Genomic DNA, 21,104 nt, shown 5'->3' on the forward strand with positions numbered 1-21,104 from the left:
AATTACCAATCGATACTGGGAAGGGAAACCGGAGTGCTTACTTACACGTGATGGGGAGATTGAAGGAGGCCAAAGAGGAGTTTCAGCCCTTGCGTGCTACACTGTCTCCTGTATATTTTTTTTTTTTCAAATTGCGACTGACTATCGAGGAGATTTCAACGAAAGTAATATTGAGGTTTTTATTTCTTTATTATTCATGTGGCCCGGGGGATATCCAATGTATTAGAGTCACGTAAACCACTGCGGGAATGCACTTCGATCGGATAATGAACATGATTTTTTAAATACTTTTCTGGACGGGAAATCGGAGTAATTTTTCACTGCTTGGGTTGAAATTCGGAGATGTTCTCTTATCTTTGTGGTTAACAAGAAGTTTAATCGTGCAGAGAAAAATTAATTTAATTTATAGAAAAATTTTGGCTCAATTTTTTTTTAGAATTATATCTGGCGCATGAAAAAAAAAATTTGTTTGTAATTAAAAATAATAGTTGCTACTGAATGGAGCACAAATCACAAAATATTGTTATGGAAACATCAAAATTAAAACTATTACCGTGTTTAAAGCCGAGAGTCACGGAGTGACCATTGTTTATTATAAATCAGATATCTGATTTGTAATTATATATATAGTTATAAATATAATATAATATATAATTATAATTATTATTATTAATTATATATTATTAATAATATTATATAAATTATATAATAATAATTAACTAATAATATATAATTATTATTATTATTAATTATATTATAATATAATATAATAATATATTATATATATTATTATATTATATATTATATTATTATATATTATATTATTATTATATATTATATTATATTTATAATTATATATATAATCCGTTAATTTTTTTATACACCTGTTTTTTTATGTAAATACTGTAAATATTTGTAAATATCATGATTTGTTCACGCACGAAAAAATTTGAGCCGAGGAAATTCTACAGAAAATATCTCAATCGAATAAGTTATATAGAAAAATTGAATTCTATTGACTTTTTCCATTGAATATTTTCTATTGAACATTTTAGTAGAATCAGCCAAAAACTAATAGAACAATTCAATAGGAATTCAATAGAATTTTCTAACGAATTCGATAGGTTTTTTTCTTAAATTTTTTTAACATACACTTAAGTCGATAACTATCGATATCTCGCGAGACTGTCACGCTTATGCCTCATTGGCTCCAGTCGTCTGAGGCGGCAAATTCACGATTAATTTAATTTTGAGATTTTCAATTGTGATTGTTCAATTACAGCGCGATGTAGCGCGGGTTCGGTCTCGTAAAAAAAAAGCTCACCTCCGATTCCGCAGACTGATCTTACCGAAAGAGCCGCACGCAGGCAGGAAACTGCCGAACCAGCTGAACAGACCAAGCGAAACCTAAGGAGAGAAAACAGAAACTCGTCCCTGACCAACTCCAGCTCTAGCTCTAGCTCTAGCATTGAATCTTCCAAAGTTGTTATTTTATTTCGTACTGATGGAGCTGATTTATCTGGCAATCAATATTCACGAGTAGATGAATTAATCCACTCGTGAATATTTTATTATCTGAGGCAGGGTCTGAGGGAACCATTAACCTCACAACTTCTCATGAATGAAAGTCGCCAGTGGCGCCCCTCACGAGCAATCCCTGCACCCCCCAATTGTCACAAGTATTTCCGAAAACCTCACGGGGGTGGTGGGGGGCTGCTACGATGCGGGGTACATCGTGGGTGGCCCGGAGACGGTCTAAACGCTTGTGTGGTCCTCCGGGTAGTTCTGTAAGCTGGATACGATGCTGCCAAGGCCCTAAAGACGATGTGTACGACGCTTTGTCGACAGGAAGAGGCGCACAGACGCTCGCCAGTGGCTTCACTACGTCATCCATGATTATTGCAAAATTCCCCAGTTAAACAATGGCATTACTCCACACCAGGGTATGTAAATAAACATTCCTCGTGACTTTCACAATTTCTGTATTTTGATTTCTCATTTTTTTTAAATCATAACCTTTAAAGCACACCTGTTTGGGAAAGTAAAAAAAATTTGTTTACATTTTTTTTTAAAGTATTGTGGCCAATTATAGGAGGGGTGGGGCAGAACGGGAACTTTTTTTGGATGCCATGGGTCATAAATGAAGTTGTGATACGAATCACGTATGAAAAAAAAATTGAGTGAATGGTTTATTTGTGAATTGGAATTTATTCAAATTGTTCAAATTTATTTTAGTATTTATTTTTAATTCAATCGTATTTTTTACGATTTTATTTGTTTGCTACATTGTTATTTGTTTTTTTTACAATAGAATTCTTTGAAGAATTCTCATAAAACAAAAAAAAATTGATAGGATAGGTAAACAAGCCACATTTACAGATTTTTAATAAAAAAATGTTTATTGAAAAGCAAATGGAATTTTATATACTTAAACATAATTCTATACTCAAACATAATTTTATATTATATATATAAATTAAATTCTTATAGCATTCCAATAGAAATTAAACAGAATCTCTCAGAAGTGTTAGGTTTTTAAAATAATGTTTTTTTCACACATGATCTATACAAAAAAATGATGCCATATCATTAACAATTATAAATCATTACTGGGATGAACTACTTGCATCAGTCACAGAATTGATGAAATTTAAAATTAAGAAAACTGAAGTGTTCGATGGATGAAAAAAAATCGATCAGGATAAATCAATACTCAACTACATTTTGCGATGTTCTTCGATTTTTATTTACTTCATTATTCCTCAACGTAATTTTTCCGGGTCGATCCTTGAATTTAACCAGAACTCGAGAAGAAAATTACGAGAGTATGTATGAAGTACGATAGAAATCCATCATTTTAATTTGTGATTTCATTTCAACGTTACAAATGGATCCCGAACAGTGACTAAGACCCTGATTCAATCGTATTTTTTACGATTTTATTTGTTTGCTACATTGTTATTTGTTTTTTTTACAATAGAATTCTTTGAAGAATTCTCATTAAATAAAAAAAAATCTGATAGAATAGTTAAACAAGCCACTTTTACAGATTTTTAATAAAAAAATCTTTATTGAAAAGCAAATGGAATTTTATATGCTTAAACATAATTCTATACTCAAACATAATTTTATATTATATATATAAATTGAATTCTTATAGCATTCCAATAGAAATTAAACAGAATCTCTCAGAAGTGTTAGGTTTTTAAAATAATTTTTTTTTCACACATGTTTTATACAAAAAAATGATGCCATATCATTAACCATTATAAATCATTACTGGGATGAACTAATTGCATCAGTTACAGAATTGATGAAATTTAAAATGAAGAAAACTGAAGTGTTCGATGGATGAAAAAAAATCGATCAGGATAAATCAATACTCAACTACATTTTGCGATGTTCTTCGATTTTTATTTACTTCATTATTCCTCAACGTAATTTTTCCGGGTCGATCCTTGAATTTAACCAGAACTGGAGAAGAAAATTACGAGAGTATGCATGAAGTACGATAGAAATCCATCATTTTAATTTGTGATTTCATTTCAACGTTACAAATGGCGCCCGAACAGTGACTAAGACCCTGATGTCGGAGTTCGAAATTGAACTCCACCCAATTGCAACGAGTATTAAAGTAAATAAAAATGGAACAACACCCCAATTTCTTAATTAATTCCTTATCCTCATGATCTTCCATTCCCCTATTTATTTTTCCAGACCGCCCTCTACTTCTGCCTCCTAACAATCTCCACCAAAGTGGCCTCCGAATTATCCCGAAACTTCGTTGTAAACGACAACAACGAGAACGGAACATGGAAGGAACTGAGCCTGGCCCTGACGGACTCTAGCTGTCGCAGGCCAGCGCGCTGCGTCTCCCTCGAGTACAGGACATGCCTGGGGACCCCGCTGACCTACGAGCAAACCTCCCTCGATCTCCTCCCTGGCAATCACTCCCAGGACAAGATCAACGAGACCCTGACGATGCTGGAGAGCCTGAAGTACATTCCAAAGTGTTGGACAGTGGTCCAGCCACTGCTGTGCTCAGTCTTCATGCCCAAGTGCTCGAACAATCTCCTGGACCTGCCCTCCCCGGACACCTGCAAGAAGATACTGAAGCCCTGTGGCATTGTCATGAACAGCACCATCTGGCCGGACTTCCTGAGGTGCGAGAACGAGAGGATTTTCTCGACCCAGTGCAAGAATGACTTCAGAGACGTCAAGTTTGGAACTCCTGGCAAGTGCCTCAGTCCCCTGGTGAGTGTCAGCTCATCCGTCAGCTCGTCGGGGAGTGACGAGTCCTTTGATGGCATCGATGGCTGCAGAATTCCATGCAATGACCCCATGTTTTTGCCTGATGAACTCGCCCAGATTCACTCGTTCATCGCTTGGGCTGCTGGCATCTGCATATTTTTTAATATGTTCACGATGGTGACTTTCTTCATCGACTGGAGGTCTGCCAGCAAGTACCCAGCTGCCATCATCTTTCATATCAATGGGTGCTTCTTGGTGTCTTGCATTGGCTGGCTCGTGCAGTTCACTCCTGGCAGCAGGGATGTCATTGTCTGCAGGAAGGACGGCACTCCCAGGACTGGAGAGCCCAGGTGAGTTGGTTGGGCACAGCTGGGGATTATTATTTTACTAGATTGATTTTCACCATGTTATGTTATTTTATTTTATTTCCATTTCCGTCTTCATCATTAGATTAATTTAATTTTTTTCGTTTTTATTGTTATTGTATATATTTTTGTTCCTTAATTCACAAGGTATAATATTGAGTGAAGAGGAATTTTCCATCAATCGCGTGAGAATACAGATCGACAAACAATTTTCGATAATCATACCTGAAATTTTTCATTTCTTTCTTTTTCTTTGAATTAATTTGTGCTAATGATCTGAAAATGTGAACGAATATTACATTTTACATTCCTTTGATCTCATTTCGATGGAACCGAAGAAATTGCAAGGAGAGATCGATCAATCAGCATCAATAAAATGAAAAAATCGATTTTCCTGTCTTTTGGAAATTACTTTAAATTACTTTTTTCTTCTTAAAAAATGAAGGGAGATTGACATTTTTAATTTCTGTCATCGTATTCCCTTCACAGAAACAGGAAATACGGAAAATGATTTGAAGTGCCAACAATTTCTTTAATAATATCTTAACCAACCATCACAGTAATTATTATTTTAATTATGACGAGAGACTATTTGAAATAGTCATTTCGATGTCATTATTTTGATTACTAAACAGTTCTCGTTTGGTCGTGTTTCTAAAACTGAAATTAAATTATTTTTTGTCGTTTATTTCGTAACAATGGAAAATTGAATGGTTTATTTTTGATTGCGTCTCTCAATACTTTCTCATCAAAACATTTCTCAACAGAATAATTCAGTATTTAGGTTTTCAACATCACCTTCATCACTGAATTAAACCCTAAATTTTTCTTTACAGTGGAGAGAACATCTCCTGTGCAGCAGTATTCATAATGGTCTACTACTTCTCAATGGCAGCACTCGTCTGGTTCGTCATTCTCACCTACGCCTGGCACGTGAGCTTCCGGGCCCTCGGAAAAATTCGTGACAAAATCGACAAGAAGAACTCGTACTTTCATCTCCTCGCTTGGTCCATTCCATTCGTCCTGACTGTCCTCACCTTTGCATTTACGAAGATCGATGGCAACAGTGTCACGGGCATTTGCTATGTCACACATGAACCCATGGCCAGAGGTCTGTTGGTGCTGCTGCCTCTCACGTGTGGATCACTCGCCGCCGGATACTTCATATCTCGAGGTAATTAAATGAAGAAAGTAATTAATTATTTCTGATGATTGTTGTATTTTCTTATCAATTTTTTTCATGCTTACGGAATGCTTGGACACTTATTTGTAAGTTTGAATAGAGAATTTTATATTAAAAAGTTATTGGAAAATCTGCAGTGGATTTGAGAAAGGTGATGAGTCAATTAATTGATGAATTTCATAAATTTTATCTCATAAATATTTTGGGGATCGAGGGTAGAGGCGAATATTGACAGGTGTTTTAACTTGATGAGGAAACTCACTACGATAAATGTCATTTTATGAATTTGTTCAAAATTCTCAATTTTCGTAAAATATGTTGAGGCAAAAAAAGAGAATCATGAGATTTTTTTAGCTTTGAAATTATTCTATTAGAACATTTTTTTAAATTGAGGTAATAGTTCCATTCAAATTTTCAATGGGTGAATTTCAATTCAATTTGAGATTAAATCGTTCAGGGAATTTCGTATTCACCTTGGAAATCCAATGAAATTGGGTAAATGAAAAACTTCCTACAGACTTTTGATGATTTTTCCTGAATTGAATCTCTTCTAGACTCCAAAATTAGCTACAAGGTATCAAGAGATTTTTTACATTGACATTTCATCCACAACGAAATCGTCACATACAAACACCCGTGCGAATTTTAACACGGATCGACAAATTGTATCTATTTCATGCAATAATAACCAACTATTCCTATTTTGCCGACCAGCGCAAAGAATCCCTTTGAATTGGAATTTATTTCTAAAAAAACAAGAATTTTCTAGAAAAATCTGGAATTTGCAAGAAAAATCTAGAATATTCTAGAGAATTCTAGAATTTTCTAGAATTCCGATAGATGCCGCCACTATCGATAAGGAACCCTAAGGACTTTTTCCCTAAATGCAAACATAATGAAAACATAGACGTATCCACGTCAAAATTGGAATTTATTTCTAAAGAAAAACTGGAGAATTTCCTAGAAAAATCTAGAGAATTCTAGAATGTTCTAGAATTCCGATAGTTGCCGCCACTATCGATAAGGACCCCTAAGGACTTTTTCCCTAAATGCAAACATAATGAAAACATAGACGTATCCACGTCAAAATTGGAATTTATTTCTAAAGAAAAACTGGAGAATTTCCTAGAAAAATCTAGAATATTCTAGAGAACTCCAGAATATTTTAGAATTCCGATAGATAGCGCCACTATCGACAAGGACCCCTAAGGACTTTTTCCCTAAATGCAAACATAATGAAAACATAGACGTATCCACGTCAAAATTGGAATTTATTTCTAAAGAAAAACTGGAGAATTTCCTAGAAAAATCTAGAATATTCTAGAGAACTCTAGAATGTTCTAGAATTCCGATAGATGCCGCCACTATCGATAAGGAACCATAAGGACTTTTCCCCTAATTGCAAACAATGAAAAAAGACGTATCCACGTCAAAATTGGAATTTATTTCTGAAGAAAAACTGGAGAATTTCCTAGAAAAATCTAGAATGTTCTAGAATTCCGACAGATGGCGTCGCCATCGATAAGGAACTATAAGGATATTTTCCCTGAATGCCCGCTATAATGAAAACAGACGTATCCACCTCACAATATAATACAATACGCTGAATAGATTGGCTTCAAAAAACGTTACACTTCATGCATTATATATAAAAACAATACATTCCTGAAAGTTTTCCTTCTGAAAACTTCACATATTAACTTCAGAAATCCAACACAACACTATTCACTACAACTGACACACATCAACCCCCAGGGTATCTCCAAACCGAATAAAATGTAACGAATGGAATGTCTCCGCAGCACTGATCACGCTAATCGGCATGAAGATAAGCAGCCAAGACATAGTGCACGAGCGTGCGAGCTCAAAGATCCGCGAAACAATAATCCGCATAGGGCTCTTCACCCTCTTCATCTACGTGTCAGTGATAATAACAATCTACTGTCACATCCACGACTTCATAAACACCGACAAATGGTCCAAGAGTTTCCGTGACTACATGTGGTGCTCGATCCTGACGAAATCCCAGGGCACAAGCCAGTGCACAATGGAGTCTCGTCCTAGCATAGCAAAGCTCCAGCTGCACCTGCTGGCGCACTTCTTCGCGGGGATCCTGATGTCCTCGTGGGTGTGGACGGGCTCCACCGTGGACACCTGGACACGCTTTCTGCGGCGGACCTTTCACAACGAGACGGAGGAGCCCGTTAAACTGAAGAAGCACAAGGTGATTGCCCAGGCCTTCGCCAAGAGGAAGACCTTCAACAACGCAGGGCGTCTGTCCATCAGCTTCCATCACACCCACGAGGACCCAGTGGGCATGAACTTCGACCTGAACTCGGTGGCCTCGCAGGACTTCAGCTCGACGTGGGCAGCAGCCCTTCCCAAATTCGTGACTCGAAGGGGAGCACTCGTCGGCAACAACACAGGATCGACCTCGAGTTATCGAAGGAACTCCGTTGATTCGGAGATCAGCATAAGCGTGAGGAGGTTCTCGGTGGAGTCCAGGAGGAACTCCCTGGACTCCCAGATCTCTTATGGCGTGCAGTTCGCTGAATTGAAGACGACGAGGAAGGTTGCATCGTCCTCTGGGCACAGGTCGAGACGAGGAAAACGAAGGAGGGAGTTCAGCAAGTCCAGATCGACGAAGTCAGGGCACCTGCTGAGGAGGGGGAGTACGACGTCTCAGGAGAGCCAGTTGGGGGCGCAAATCCTGTCAGCGTTGACTATCGGTGGGGCTCACGTGCCGAATATGAAGAGGAGGTCGGCGACGGTGGGGCTGAATGGGGAGACGCTGGGGTCCAAGATCATGGATGGGAAGGAGATGGGGATGCTGATGCCTTTTTTGTTTGGGGGACAGAGTGCGAGCGAGGACGAGGGTAGCAGTGAGGAGAAGGGGGGGAATAATCAGGATGTGGAGGTTGGGGTTGTGGAGAAGAATCAAGAGAGCGAGAGCGAGGAGAGCGAGCCTGACGAGGGGACTAAGATGATTGAGCCCGAGGGCCAGGAGAGGAGCAAGAGCAAGAGCAGTGATAAATCATCGAAGAGCTGTTGTCATGAGAGTGGGAGGAGCAGGGAGAGCAGGAAGGGGAAGTACGTGATTCAGGATGAGACGGTGCTCAAGCAGTTGATTCAGGAGTCCAAGGAGATCGTTAGGAGGGATTATGAGAAGGAGGGTAACAGGAAACCTGGGATTGGGGACTTGGCGTCGAGCCTGACTTCGTATTGTCCGGAGTTGGGACGACTTATGATTGGGGATGGGCAGAGCAATGCTAGGGAGATGGCGACGCAGACGTCGTTACCACTGGATGTACTGGAGATGGAGGAGTTGAAGCAGAGTATTGATGAGATTATTAGTAGTAGGAATTGCAGCTCGAAGGGGACTCAGATCTCTCCGCAGTTGAATAAGGGGAGTCGGAGGGGGGAGAAGGTCTCGGGGGTCAGTCCCATACCTGCACCGAGACCTTCGAAAGAGGGGAAGAGGAAAGAGTCGAAGAATGTTTAAATGATCCAGTTTTTTCAGAGAAAATCGATAGGGAAGTGGTGAAATATTAAAGGACTGGATTTTTTGGGTCTTGCTGAGGATCTTTTAACTGCAAAAATATCTAAAAATATCTCTTGATATTTTTTTTTAAGTAAATTTTTTTGCCATATTTACAGAATATTCTGTAGTCAATTTTTAGATTAATCTTTTTAATCAGTTTGTAAAATGTTATTAAAAAAAAAAATTCGTTGTTGAAATGAATGCACCATCGAGTAAAATGTTGAATTTGTTAATTCACCACTTCTCTACTGAATTTAAAGAAGAAGGCGTTTGAACATTTTTTGAATTATAAAAAGATGTTTATAATGTTTTATAACGTTTTTTGTAATGTTGTCACTGCAACAGAAAGCAGAAAAGTATTTTTCCACGGTTTACAGATACCTCACGACAATTTTTGAGATTGAATAATTTTTTAACTCCTTTTGAATAATATTTTTAACATATTTTGTACTTAAGATTTACGAGAATACTCATTTATTCCATGACATATTTAACTCAAACTCTACTCGGCCAAATATTACTGTTCTACCGCACGTTGAAGAACATTAGTTGATGAGAAGATATATTTTAAGACTGAAATGTCAATGAATTCGTTTGATACGACGACGATACTGAAGAGTATATTTACATGTAGTTCGTAATTTTTATTTTTAAAACAATGCAATACATGACCTTCGTCAGAATTATTTTTTACCAATTCTCGACTCGACTTTTGAATTATTGTCGATTTGATTTGTGGAATGCAGCTGGAGTTCGTTGAATTTGTAACTGAAGATTCCAATAAACTATTCAATTAATATTGATTATTTCCTTATTTTCTGTTTAAACTTTTGATCTAATCGTTTCAGGAAACATGAATAAAGGAACCATAATTGTCCAAATCATTCAGGTCAAAGGAAAATAGAATAATTCTACTTTCTTAATATTGCGTTTACTAAGGTTTTCTTCGAACAAAGTTGATTAGAATTAATAGCTAGAATTATGAGATTATCTCACATTTTTTACGTTAAGGACAGGAGGATCTGAATGCAATACAGTGAAAATGATGATCGATTTTTCACTTTGAACAAATAATATTAATTTCCAAATACAAAATTTCTGATGTGAATAAAAAGAAGCTGTGACTCAATATTCCAAATGAAGTTTTAATTTTTAATTTGGTGCTGATAACACGAGATGACAATATTCTAAGAACGGAATTATACTGATGAGATGAACAACAGATTAATTGAATTACCGTGTCAACTAACTAAAAATTGATAACAGTGTGGGCACGCACTTTTACCAGAGTATCAACAAACATTGAATTCCAGAAATTCACACTCTAAAGTGTGTTCCAGAAGGAATTGAATTGCAATTATGATTAAAGTCTTATTCAGTGAACGTAGGAATTAGAACATGAGCAAATCATTTATTGTAATATGAAAATTTAACAGCTGATAAATTGCATGTCGCATTGCTTTTTGCCATGAGAATGAACATAAACAATTAATTGAAAAAAGGAATACCGAATCTGACAGGAAAAAGGGCATCCACACCTGTGGCACTAGTTAATATAATATTCTATTACTGTTGTCGGCTTTCACATAGGCACAGTAAGACTCCTATTAAGTAGAAAATCATCACATTCTCTTCCTTATTACACCGTGAACACATTTTTTTACTCTAACTAAGGCAACAATCTTTCCTAATACCCTAGGAAACTTTAATCTATATTGTTTTTCACATTGTCTATACGGATTCTACTGTTAACTCTACTGTTTCATTTCACAATTTCCCTAGTCATCACTTAACACTAATTTCGGGATGAAAAATGGGTACAAAAATTATAAAATTCACTGGACAATCTATCACTGATGTCCAATCGATCGATGAAATCATAGGATTAAAAAAAAATTGATTGATTCAATTCTTCAACAACTGAATTTCGCTGGTGAGTTGAAATTGCCAAATTATTTACTTGGTTTTCTTCTTCTTACTAGTCTTACTGGATGTTCTTTTGATGGTACCTGCAAGCAGATTGTGAGAAACATTTTTTTTATATCACTTAGTATTTTAAAAGACACATGCGAGTTCAATGTGCAGATATTTATTGACGAACAATGATGACAACATTGACTTACGAATGTAGTAGTAAAGTAATTTAAAACGTGGCAGAATGTACACAGAACGACAGATGTCGGAGTATTTGTTCAACTTAGGAGATGAGAAAATTAATACTATTTACAAGACTCGTTGGGATTGGTAGAGAACAGGAGGATATTTTTAAAGCTTATGAAATTATCTACAAAAAAGATTTTGATGAATTTCCTCAGGATTTGATTTATTTCAAATTATTTAGGAAGTGTTGACGAGTAAAATGGCAAAACGTAATATTTAAGATAATAATTTTTTTATTCATCAGGTAAACAGAAAATTATTTTTTAAAAAATTATTAATAATAATAATAATCATTATTATTATTATTAACAATTGATTATTTTATTATTATTAATTATTATTTGTATTATTATTATTATTAATTTTTTGATAATTTTCTGTTTAACATCAAACAGAAATGAAAATAATAGTTAATTAAAAAATAATTTGTTATTAAAATAGTTTTAATAATAATAATAATTAAAATAATAATTATTATTATTAAAATTATTTTCTGTTCAATAGATGAATAAAAAAATTATCTTAATAAATAAATTGCTTAAGAAAAAATGTAAAAATGCATTTTTCTCGGAAATTTTTCCAATTAAAAAAAAATGTCTTGAATTTTTTTACATCTGATTAAATACTTGAAAAAATGGCATTGGATTAATTACGATTAGCCACCTCATCGTCGAATAAATGAAATAAACCCTACAACTAGAGCTTTAAATATCTATAACACATTCAATCTCAAAACATTCATAAATGCATTGAAAAAAAGTATCAAAAAAATGCATTCGATAATTCGTTAAAAGACTAAAACACTACAGTACATCGAGCAGAATATCAAGTGTTCCAACAATGAGTTGAATGACGTGAATGGCATGAGCTTGACACTCGAGTGTGCACTCAATAAACTTTAAAGTGCCTCTTAATAGGGCACAATCCCCTCATCACGACATTAAATTAAAAAACTCGTCTCTGCTAATAATTAGACTAGGGCCGATGATCCCTTCACGTGAAGTTTTATGTGGCTAGTTATCTCGGATAGACCTTTGGTTGCTCACCACCGGCGATTTTTTTGCGTTTTAAATTCCTCGTCACTATCCTCCGCTAGTTTTTTCTTTCCTACACCCCAAAGATTAATCGATAAATTCACTGATTAACGCCGATTTGTGCTTGATTGCCTTCGATTAAGGCTGTTTTGTGCTCGCAGTGAATGAAGTGGAATGAGATCGAAGAAGTACTCTAACTGATGCATGCTTTTTCTGCTAATGAAGCGGGTCGAGAGGAATTTTTTGATAATTTTATGGCTGTGAGTTTGCAATGATTCAGATATTATTCAATTGAAAGCAAAATATTTAAGAATACTAATAAATAATCGTGATTTTATCAAAATAACGTGTTGAAAGGAACAGGAATGAGTGCCGATAACCATAAAATTATCGCGAATTCCCAAAATGAAAATAAAATTCGATATTCACCACCACCAAACCCACCACCGATGAGAGGAGAGCCTGCGTTGGCATCACCCTTCGGTGACAACTGGCGTGGCTACTTGTTTTTCGAATGGCTTTTCAGTTGCTTAGAGTGTTCGTTACCCCAGAGAAGGTGATCGAAGAACTCTCCGACGAAGTAGAGGGAACAACAAAAGACGAATAGAACGATGTGGAAGACGATCCTCAGAGGTATTGAGAGGACCTCCAGCACTGGGTACACCCAAATGCCGCTCTTGTAGTAGATGAAGTGGAGCCTGGGGATAAAAATAATATTCATGAAGATTCCTGACTTTTATTGAGAGTAGATAGAATTAATTGATAATTTTAATAAAATTATTGACAGTGTGTAAAGTTTATGTCGAGGAATTTCTATAAACAATATAATAGTTTCTACAGGATATTTTCTATTTAAAAGACGCGCAGTAAAAAAATTATATTGAATTTCTATTGAACTTCAATTGAAAATTCTGTTAGTTTATCGCAGATTCTAATGATCAATTTTGTGGACTCTTGCGCTTTTTTGAATAGAAAAGATCAATGAAAAATTTGTAGTGAGAAAGAAAGAATTGGAGTGAAAAAAGCTTGGAAAATTTGCCAAGGAATTCCTATGAAAAATAGTTTCTATCGGACATATTCTATTCGAAAAACGGGTAGTAGAGCTGCAAAATATTTTCATGGAATCGGCGGTGGATAGAATATTTCGATAGAGTTTTAGAATTTTAGAATTTTAACATTTTAGAATTTTAGAATTTTAACATTTTAGAATTTTAACATTTTAGAATTTTAGAATTTTAGAATTTTAGAATTTTAGAATTTTAACATTTTAGAATTTTAGAATTTTAACATTTTAGAATTTTAACATTTTAGAATTTTAGAATTTTAGAATTTTAGAATTTTAGAATTTTAACATTTTAGAATTTTAGAATTTTAACATTTTAGAATTTTAGAATTTTAGAATTTTAGAATTTTAACATTTTAGAATTTTAAAATTTTAGAATTTTTACATTTTAGAATTTTAGAATTTTAGAATTTTATATAAAATTCGCCAGTTCTTCAATGAAATTTATTCATGAATGTCATTTCGATTAAATCCTCTTACCAGGTTAAATACGTGAGCATGAGAAGTCCAAGTCCCCCGAGACCGTGCAATCTCTTTGGGTACTGTCTCGGTGCAACAAGCATTTCAATAACTGTTGAAACCATAATCATCGTATGCATGAGATGATTCAACCACCATGGGAAGTACGGATCGAGGGCTTTTGGCAGCACCAATTCACGGTCAACGAACATCAGTGCCCAGAACGTGATGCCTACAAACTGAAAGATAATAAAAAATCCTGTAGAAGGAACGTAAGAGTCCAGGAAAATAAGATGTAATGTGAATGTCCCAGTAGCTGAACCCTTAAGCCTAGTAATTGGCTCTGCAAGTGAAACCGCATAATTTTCGTCAGGAGAGGCAAAAAAATCCTTCGTGTTTATCACTTCATTGCTCCCATAAAAAAATATATAATATGGGTCAATTCCATATATTTTTCAAATTTATAATGAATATATAAACAATATATAAAAATATAATATATATAAACTATATATTTTATAAGAAATATATTATATAAAATTATATAGTTTATATATTTTATATAATATAATATATTTTTATATAATATATTTCTTATAAAATATATTATATTATATAAAATATATAGTTTATATATTATATTTTCATGTATTTTTTATTTTACATCATTCAATCGATTCAGAACATTTTTTTTTAGTTATCGTGGAAAAACCGATTTTTGAAAAAATTCGAAAACTAAAAAAATAATCGATGAATTAAATTTTAATTAATGGCGATCGATAGGGCTCAACAATACCTACATTTGAAAAAAGATTCAATTCTATCCATTCATTAGCGAATAATTGAAAAAAAAAAAAACGAAAAAATGCAGAACGTAAATTTGAACGATTAGAATGCTTCCATTCTGAAGCAAAAATTTAAGAGTACTTTTTATTCTGATGGTAACCCACGCAGTAGGGACGACTGGAAATTTTTGAAATTACAGTTGTAATTGTACTCACCATAGCAAGTGGAAAGCTGAACGCCGCATGGAAATAATCCTTGATTCGTCTGAAAATCGGGGCTTTCTTCGGCTGAATTTTACTCGAGCCATAGAGATCATTCAAGATGCAGAGGAAGAAGAATAAAGACTGCGCTATCTGCAACACAAAAAAATCCGTAAATATCGACGAACTGTTTTCTTGAATAAAACATTTTTCTGATGAGGAAGTCTATTTACAAAGTATCACGCACGAAAAAAATTTAATCGAAAAACGTAGCGAATTCACAAGACAATTCTATTGGATTCGATTTTCCTAAACAACTTGTTCTATTGAGAAATTTCGTACAGAATTTCCTCAGCTCAAATTTTCAATTTTGTTTTAAATTTTATTTTTCTTTTCGTTTTGTCAAGAAAATCAAATAAGAAAATATAAAAAAAATGAGGCGAGGAAATTCTGCAGAAAATATCTCAATAGAATAAGTTATACAGAGCAATCAGATTCTATTGAATTTTTCTGTAGAATATTTTCTATGAAGATTTCAGTAGAATCGACCAAAAATTAATAGAAGTCGAATAGAATTGTCTAGCAAATTCGCTAGGTTTTTCGATAACTTTTTTTCGTATGTGATGGCCGATTGATTGGGTCTGTCGGACTTATGCACCCACTCTGTTGAATAACTCTTGACATTAGGCTTCAAAAAGAGGGAAATCGATATTTATCTCCGTTCGGAATAATCATCTGGAAATAACTTTGTGCTCTCACGATGCAGTCGTACTTTGTAGAAAGTTTAAATTACGTGTTACTCAATCACATCAGGATCCAGGATCCTACGGTTATGACCCTTGTTATGCTGGAATAAATGTACTCTGATTGTCTTTTGAGATCTAGTTAAATTGAGGGAGGACGAATGAATGTTTTCGTGTTTCGAGTGGACGTTGACGGAGATAATGGAATTGTCTTGGTCTCGAGGGCGTTATGCAATGAAATTCAAGTTGAAGGTCCCTGCAAATGAATTTGGTTCGCGAAGAGTAACATTTTTAGGTTTTTTAAAATTTAATAACACTTGAAAAATTTGGAATGACAACTCCACTGAAATATCAATTGGGAAATTCCTTGGAATTATAAAATTCATTGAAATTTCGGATTTTTTTAATGAGAAAGTCAATGGAAACTGTAAATTTTAATTCAATTATTTCATGGAAATTAATTGACATCGGGAAAATTAAGGTAAATATCTTTTGGAATTTTTAACCAATTGAAATTTCAGTGTAATTTAACACAGAATATTTAAGTTTTCTTGGAAATCGAAATAATTTTGGGAATTTTCGTGGTTTTGCTGTTCAAAGATGTGAAATTCCATTAAATGTTCAGAGAACTTTAAACTTCACTACTTTCAGTGATTTTCTCAGCATTTACCTTATTTCATAAATAACAATTCATTAGCGAAGTGGTAAAACGGCCCAAGTCAATTTTGACTATTGCCCAGTTTTCAATGAATATCTCGGAATCTAAGGGAGATAGCAAAATTTTTGTCATAAACTTTTTTGTAGAGCCGATTGAGAGCTACAACAAACGTAATTACGAAAATTTCGCTATCTCCCTTAGATTCGGAAATGTTCCCCAAAAACTCAACTGGGAGATGAGTCGACTTAAACCGTTTTACCACTTGGCTACTGAATGAATTGTGAGGTTTTGCTGTTTAAAGATGTGAAATTCCATTAAATGTTCAGAGAACTTTAAACTTGACTACTTTCAGTGATTTTCTCAGCATTTACCTTATTTCATAAATAACAATTCATTAGCGAAGTGGTAAAACGGCCCAAGTCAATTTTGACTATTGCCCAGTTTTCAATGAATATCTCGGAATCTAAGGGAGACAGCAAAATTTTTGTCATAAACTTTTTTGTAGAGCCGATTGAGAGCTACAACAAACGTAATTACGAAAATTTCGCTATCTCCCTTAGATTCGGAAATATTCCCCAAAAACTCAACTGGGAGATGAGTCGACTTGAACCGTTTTACCACTTCGCTACTGAATGAATTGTGAGGTTTTGCTGTTTAAAAATGTGAAATTCCATTAAATGTTCAGAGAACTTTAAACTTGACTACTTTCAGTGATTTCCTCAGCATTTACCTTATTTCATAAATAACAATTCAGTAGCGAAGTAGTAAAACGGCCCAAGTCAATTTTGACTATTGCCTAGTTTTCAATGAATATCTCGGAATCTAAGGGAGCTAGCAAAATTTTTGTCATAAACTTTTTTGTAGAACCGATTGAGTGCTACATCAAACGTAATTACGAAAATTTCGCTATCTCCCTTAGATTCGGAAATATTCCCCAAAAACTCAACTGGGAGATGAGTCGACTTAAACCGTTTTACCACTTGGCTACTGAATTAATTGTGAGGTTTTGCTGTTCAAAGATGTGAAATTCCATTAAATGTTCAGAGAATATTAAACTTGACTACTTCCAGTGATTTCCTCAGCATTTACCTTATTTCATAAATAACAATTCATTAGCGAAGTGGTAAAACGGCCCAAGTCAATTTTGACTATTGCCCAGTTTTCAATGAATATCTCGGAATCTAAGGGAGACAGCAAAATTTTTGTCATAAACTTTTTTGTAGAACCGATTGAGTGCTACATCAAACGTAATTACGAAAATTTCGCTATCTCCCTTAGATTCGGAAATATTCCCCAAAAACTCAACTGGGAGATGATGAGTCGACTTGAACCGTTTTACATTTTACGTTTTACATTGTGAGGTACAAACCGCATCCCAGAAAGTGAGGAATTTGAACTTCCCCCCGTAGGCTCCGTGCATCCTAGCCACGGTTATCGGTACATTGGTAAATGTGAAGTCATAATAAACTGAAAATGCAAATTGCGCGCAGGCAATCACGTGAAATCCAATCAGCAGCGGCTCCCTCATGTCCCCGATTTTATATGAAATTTAACGCTGACGTTTTCTCAATTTTTATTTCACTCCGGCGTCTGCAATTAATCGGTTAAAAGTCGAAACGTGCGGGGAGCGATGGGAGTAATCGACAGACGAGATGCTCTGATTCATTTGATCGGGAGATAAAAAGGGTGACGGTATGTGAGAAGAGATCGACCTAATGTATATCTGGACTCGGTCGAGTGGTCGATCGGTCGTTGGCTTCTGCAAATGTGTTGGACTTTCTCTCTAAACTTATCGGGCTGCTTCTGTCGGGATCGATTGGGGAAAAAAGGGTCGACTGTTAGAGCTTTGAAAGAACTCGAGGTATTTTTGGTTTAAAACAGTGTGAATAATCTTCAAGTGAGTCGTCGGGTGTAACGAGGAAAAATTAATTCTAATAGTCAAAAAATCATTATTAGTAATTTTTTCTGTGAATGTTAACTTTGACTAATGGAAGAAATTGATTCATGAAATTCTTTCTTCAATTATTTTTAACTAGGGNCCCCCCCCCCCATGACGTTCTGAGAAATTTCAATAATTATTTATTTTGTTATTTTCAGTCCAATTCATGCACTAGTCCGACAGTGCAATTCAGTTGTGATTCAATTCAGATTTTTTACAAAAAAAAAATCTGCGAAAAACTAATAGAATTAACTGGTTAATTCATTACGTTTTATTTAAAATTTTTATGATGAATGTTTTTTGTGCCGTTTCCAAATGGAAATAATGCAATTGTTCTTCCCCTCTTCGATGCTGATCTTTGCTCTCACCTCTCCATTCAATCGACAGAGCGATGCAAAATGTTAATGAGTAATTACGCTACGCGTTCATGAAGAAGCATCGAGTGTAAAAAGTTTTAATTCCATTATCGCTCGTATCACGCAGACACTGGACATGTTTTTTTTATTGCCAGCGTCGACAATGGCTCGTTCATCCGAGCATTTCGAACTGAACACAACGAGACTCGCTGACGGATATTAGAGCCTCCATTTGGTAGGTAAATAATGTGGCTGGAAAACCACGGATTGCGAGGCGCAGTGGAAGTTTACATTTTCCATGGACAACTACTTGTGTATTGTTTTTATACATGAATGTCACAATCGCTGGGAAAGTGGTTCCGTCCGTTGGGAACAAAAGAATACCATAAAGGGTCATAACATTGAGAAGACCTACTTCTAGAAAATTTATCCAAAGACATCTTACATTTTCTGAAAAACAAAAAATCGAAGTGATGAAAAAATACAGAAAATAAATTTTTTCTGCGTTGAAAGTCTTCTAAATAAATTTACGGATAAATTAATAGAAAATTCAGTGGCGAAGTGGTCGAACGGTTTAAGTCGATTTTAGCTATTGGCCACTTTTCAATGGATATCTCGAAATCTAAGGGAGATAGCAAAATTTTTCTCAGAACCTTTTTAGTAGCACTCAATTCGCTCTACAAAAAAGGTTATTATGAAAATTTCGCTATCTCCTTCCAATTCGGAAATATTTCTGGAAAACTCAGCTAAAGATTAAATCGACTTAAACCGTTTGACCACTTCGCTACTGAATTGCTCGACCTTTGATGGAGAAAATGAGTAAACAAAAAGAAATAAATGTGAGGAAATGAAAACTTGAGAGAATTGATAAATTCATTTATTAAATTTTTTAAAATAAGAAATTCCGTTCACGCTTTCAAGAATTTTCGAAACGAAAAAAAAAATCTAAAACATTATATAACACCAAAAATTGACACACCTTTTGGTTTTATAGTGCGTGACTTGACGAAAAGAAACTTGTTTGAAAAAATTTGCTGTATTTCCCATGAAAGAACAGAAAAATTACCATAAAATCGTTAAGTAGTCGTTCAATTAGTGCTCGTTTCAACGGTGCATAACTTAATAAACAAAAAATCGATGTTGGAGGGGCTCTCGCTGTTTCTTAATAATTGAATAAGCCTCGTAACTATTGGGTTTTCTAAAAACATTTCAGTGGCGATGTTGCGAAACAAAATGCGTCAATTTCACCTGGAGATATTTGGAAAATATTTCGAAACATAAAAGGGATTGAGTCGTCGTCCCTTTTAACTTCTTAAATATGTTCTTTACGAATTCGCCTCCAAAAATTGTCCTCGAGCATTTTTCATTATTTTTCATTTAATTTTCTTTCTGTCTATGAGATAAAAAAAATTTTCGAATAATTATTGAAAGAATTCAGATAACTTTTTAAGGATTTTTTATTGCTCACTAATGAGTCGATGGTATCCAATATTTTTATCTCAAACGTATACTGTTGGAAATTCTTTGAAATTTCATGGAAAATGTAGTAATTCTCATGAGAGTGACATTGAATTCAATTTAATGGAAAAATGGCTATTAAATTTCAATTCTGAGGTAGAATTCAAGGAAATTCATGAGATTTCAGTGGAACATGAATATTCAAAAACAAAATGACAAGTTTTCTAAATTTTCACGGAGTAATTGACCTGACAAATCGAGTAATTTATGAATTTTCAAATTATTCGAACAGAAAATCAATGGAATATTCAATTTTTCAATAACAACATTTCCAGAAATTTCAGTAGAACTTCAAAATGATAAAAATTTCCTGCATTTGACACAGGAAAATCAGACGAAAAATGGCTATTAAATTTCAATTCTTTGGTAGAATTCAAGGAAATTCATGAGATTTCAGTGGAACATGAATATTCAGAAACAAAATGACAAATTTTCCAAATTTTCACGGAATAATTGAACTGAAAAATCGAGTAATTTATGAATTTTCAGATTATTCGAACAGAAAATCAACGGAATATTCAATTTTTGAATAACAACATTTCCAGAAATTTCAGTAGAAATTAAAAATGATAAAAATTTCCTGCATTTGACACAGAAAAATCAGACGAAAAATGGCTATTAAATTTCAATTCTTTGGTAGAATTCAAGGAAATTCATGAGATTTCAGTGGAACATGAACATTCAAAAACAAAATGACAAGTTTTCCCAATTTTCACGGAATAATTGAACTGAAAAATCGAGTAATTTATGAATTTTCAGATTATTCGAACAGAAAATCAACGGAATATTCAATTTTTGAATAACAACATTTCCAGAAATTTCAGTAGAAATTAAAAATGATAAAAATT

At 34.5% G+C, this 21,104-nt stretch overlaps 2 protein-coding genes across 14 annotated transcripts in view; one reads left to right on the plus strand and one right to left on the minus strand.

Moving 5' to 3' along the window:
* Window positions 1-1,754: 1,754 nt before the first annotated feature.
* LOC107038968 (protein smoothened) lies at window positions 1,755-10,143 on the plus strand. Its single transcript, XM_015258358.2, has 4 exons — window positions 1,755-1,943; window positions 3,718-4,601; window positions 5,453-5,790; window positions 7,602-10,143. The coding sequence occupies exons 1-4, from the start codon at window positions 1,923-1,925 to the stop codon at window positions 9,299-9,301; spliced, it is 2,943 nt and encodes a 980-aa protein (XP_015113844.1). The 5' UTR covers window positions 1,755-1,922; the 3' UTR covers window positions 9,302-10,143.
* A 588-nt stretch (window positions 10,144-10,731) lies between these two features.
* LOC107038969 (androgen-dependent TFPI-regulating protein) overlaps window positions 10,732-21,104 on the minus strand; it is a 29,298-nt gene continuing 18,925 nt past the window's right edge. For 5 of the 13 annotated variants that reach the window (XM_015258367.1, XM_015258364.1, XM_015258365.1 and 2 more), the window contains 4 exons: window positions 15,058-15,195; window positions 14,078-14,295; window positions 13,081-13,232; window positions 10,732-11,349 (listed from right to left, as the gene is read on the minus strand). In XM_015258367.1, the coding sequence (XP_015113853.1) occupies window positions 11,297-11,349; window positions 13,081-13,232; window positions 14,078-14,295; window positions 15,058-15,195 (561 nt within the window). In that variant the 3' untranslated portion in view covers window positions 10,732-11,296. Of the gene's footprint in view, window positions 11,350-12,963; window positions 13,233-14,077; window positions 14,296-15,057; window positions 15,196-17,812; window positions 18,438-21,104 lie in introns of those variants that run through there. The other 8 variants (XM_015258363.1, XM_015258361.1, XM_015258359.1 and 5 more) reach the window with 5 other exon arrangements.

This window comes from Diachasma alloeum, unplaced genomic scaffold, assembly GCF_001412515.2.
Source record: "Diachasma alloeum isolate Michigan unplaced genomic scaffold, Dall2.0 Dall_scaffold_00289, whole genome shotgun sequence".
Taxonomy (NCBI): Eukaryota; Metazoa; Arthropoda; class Insecta; order Hymenoptera; family Braconidae; genus Diachasma; species Diachasma alloeum.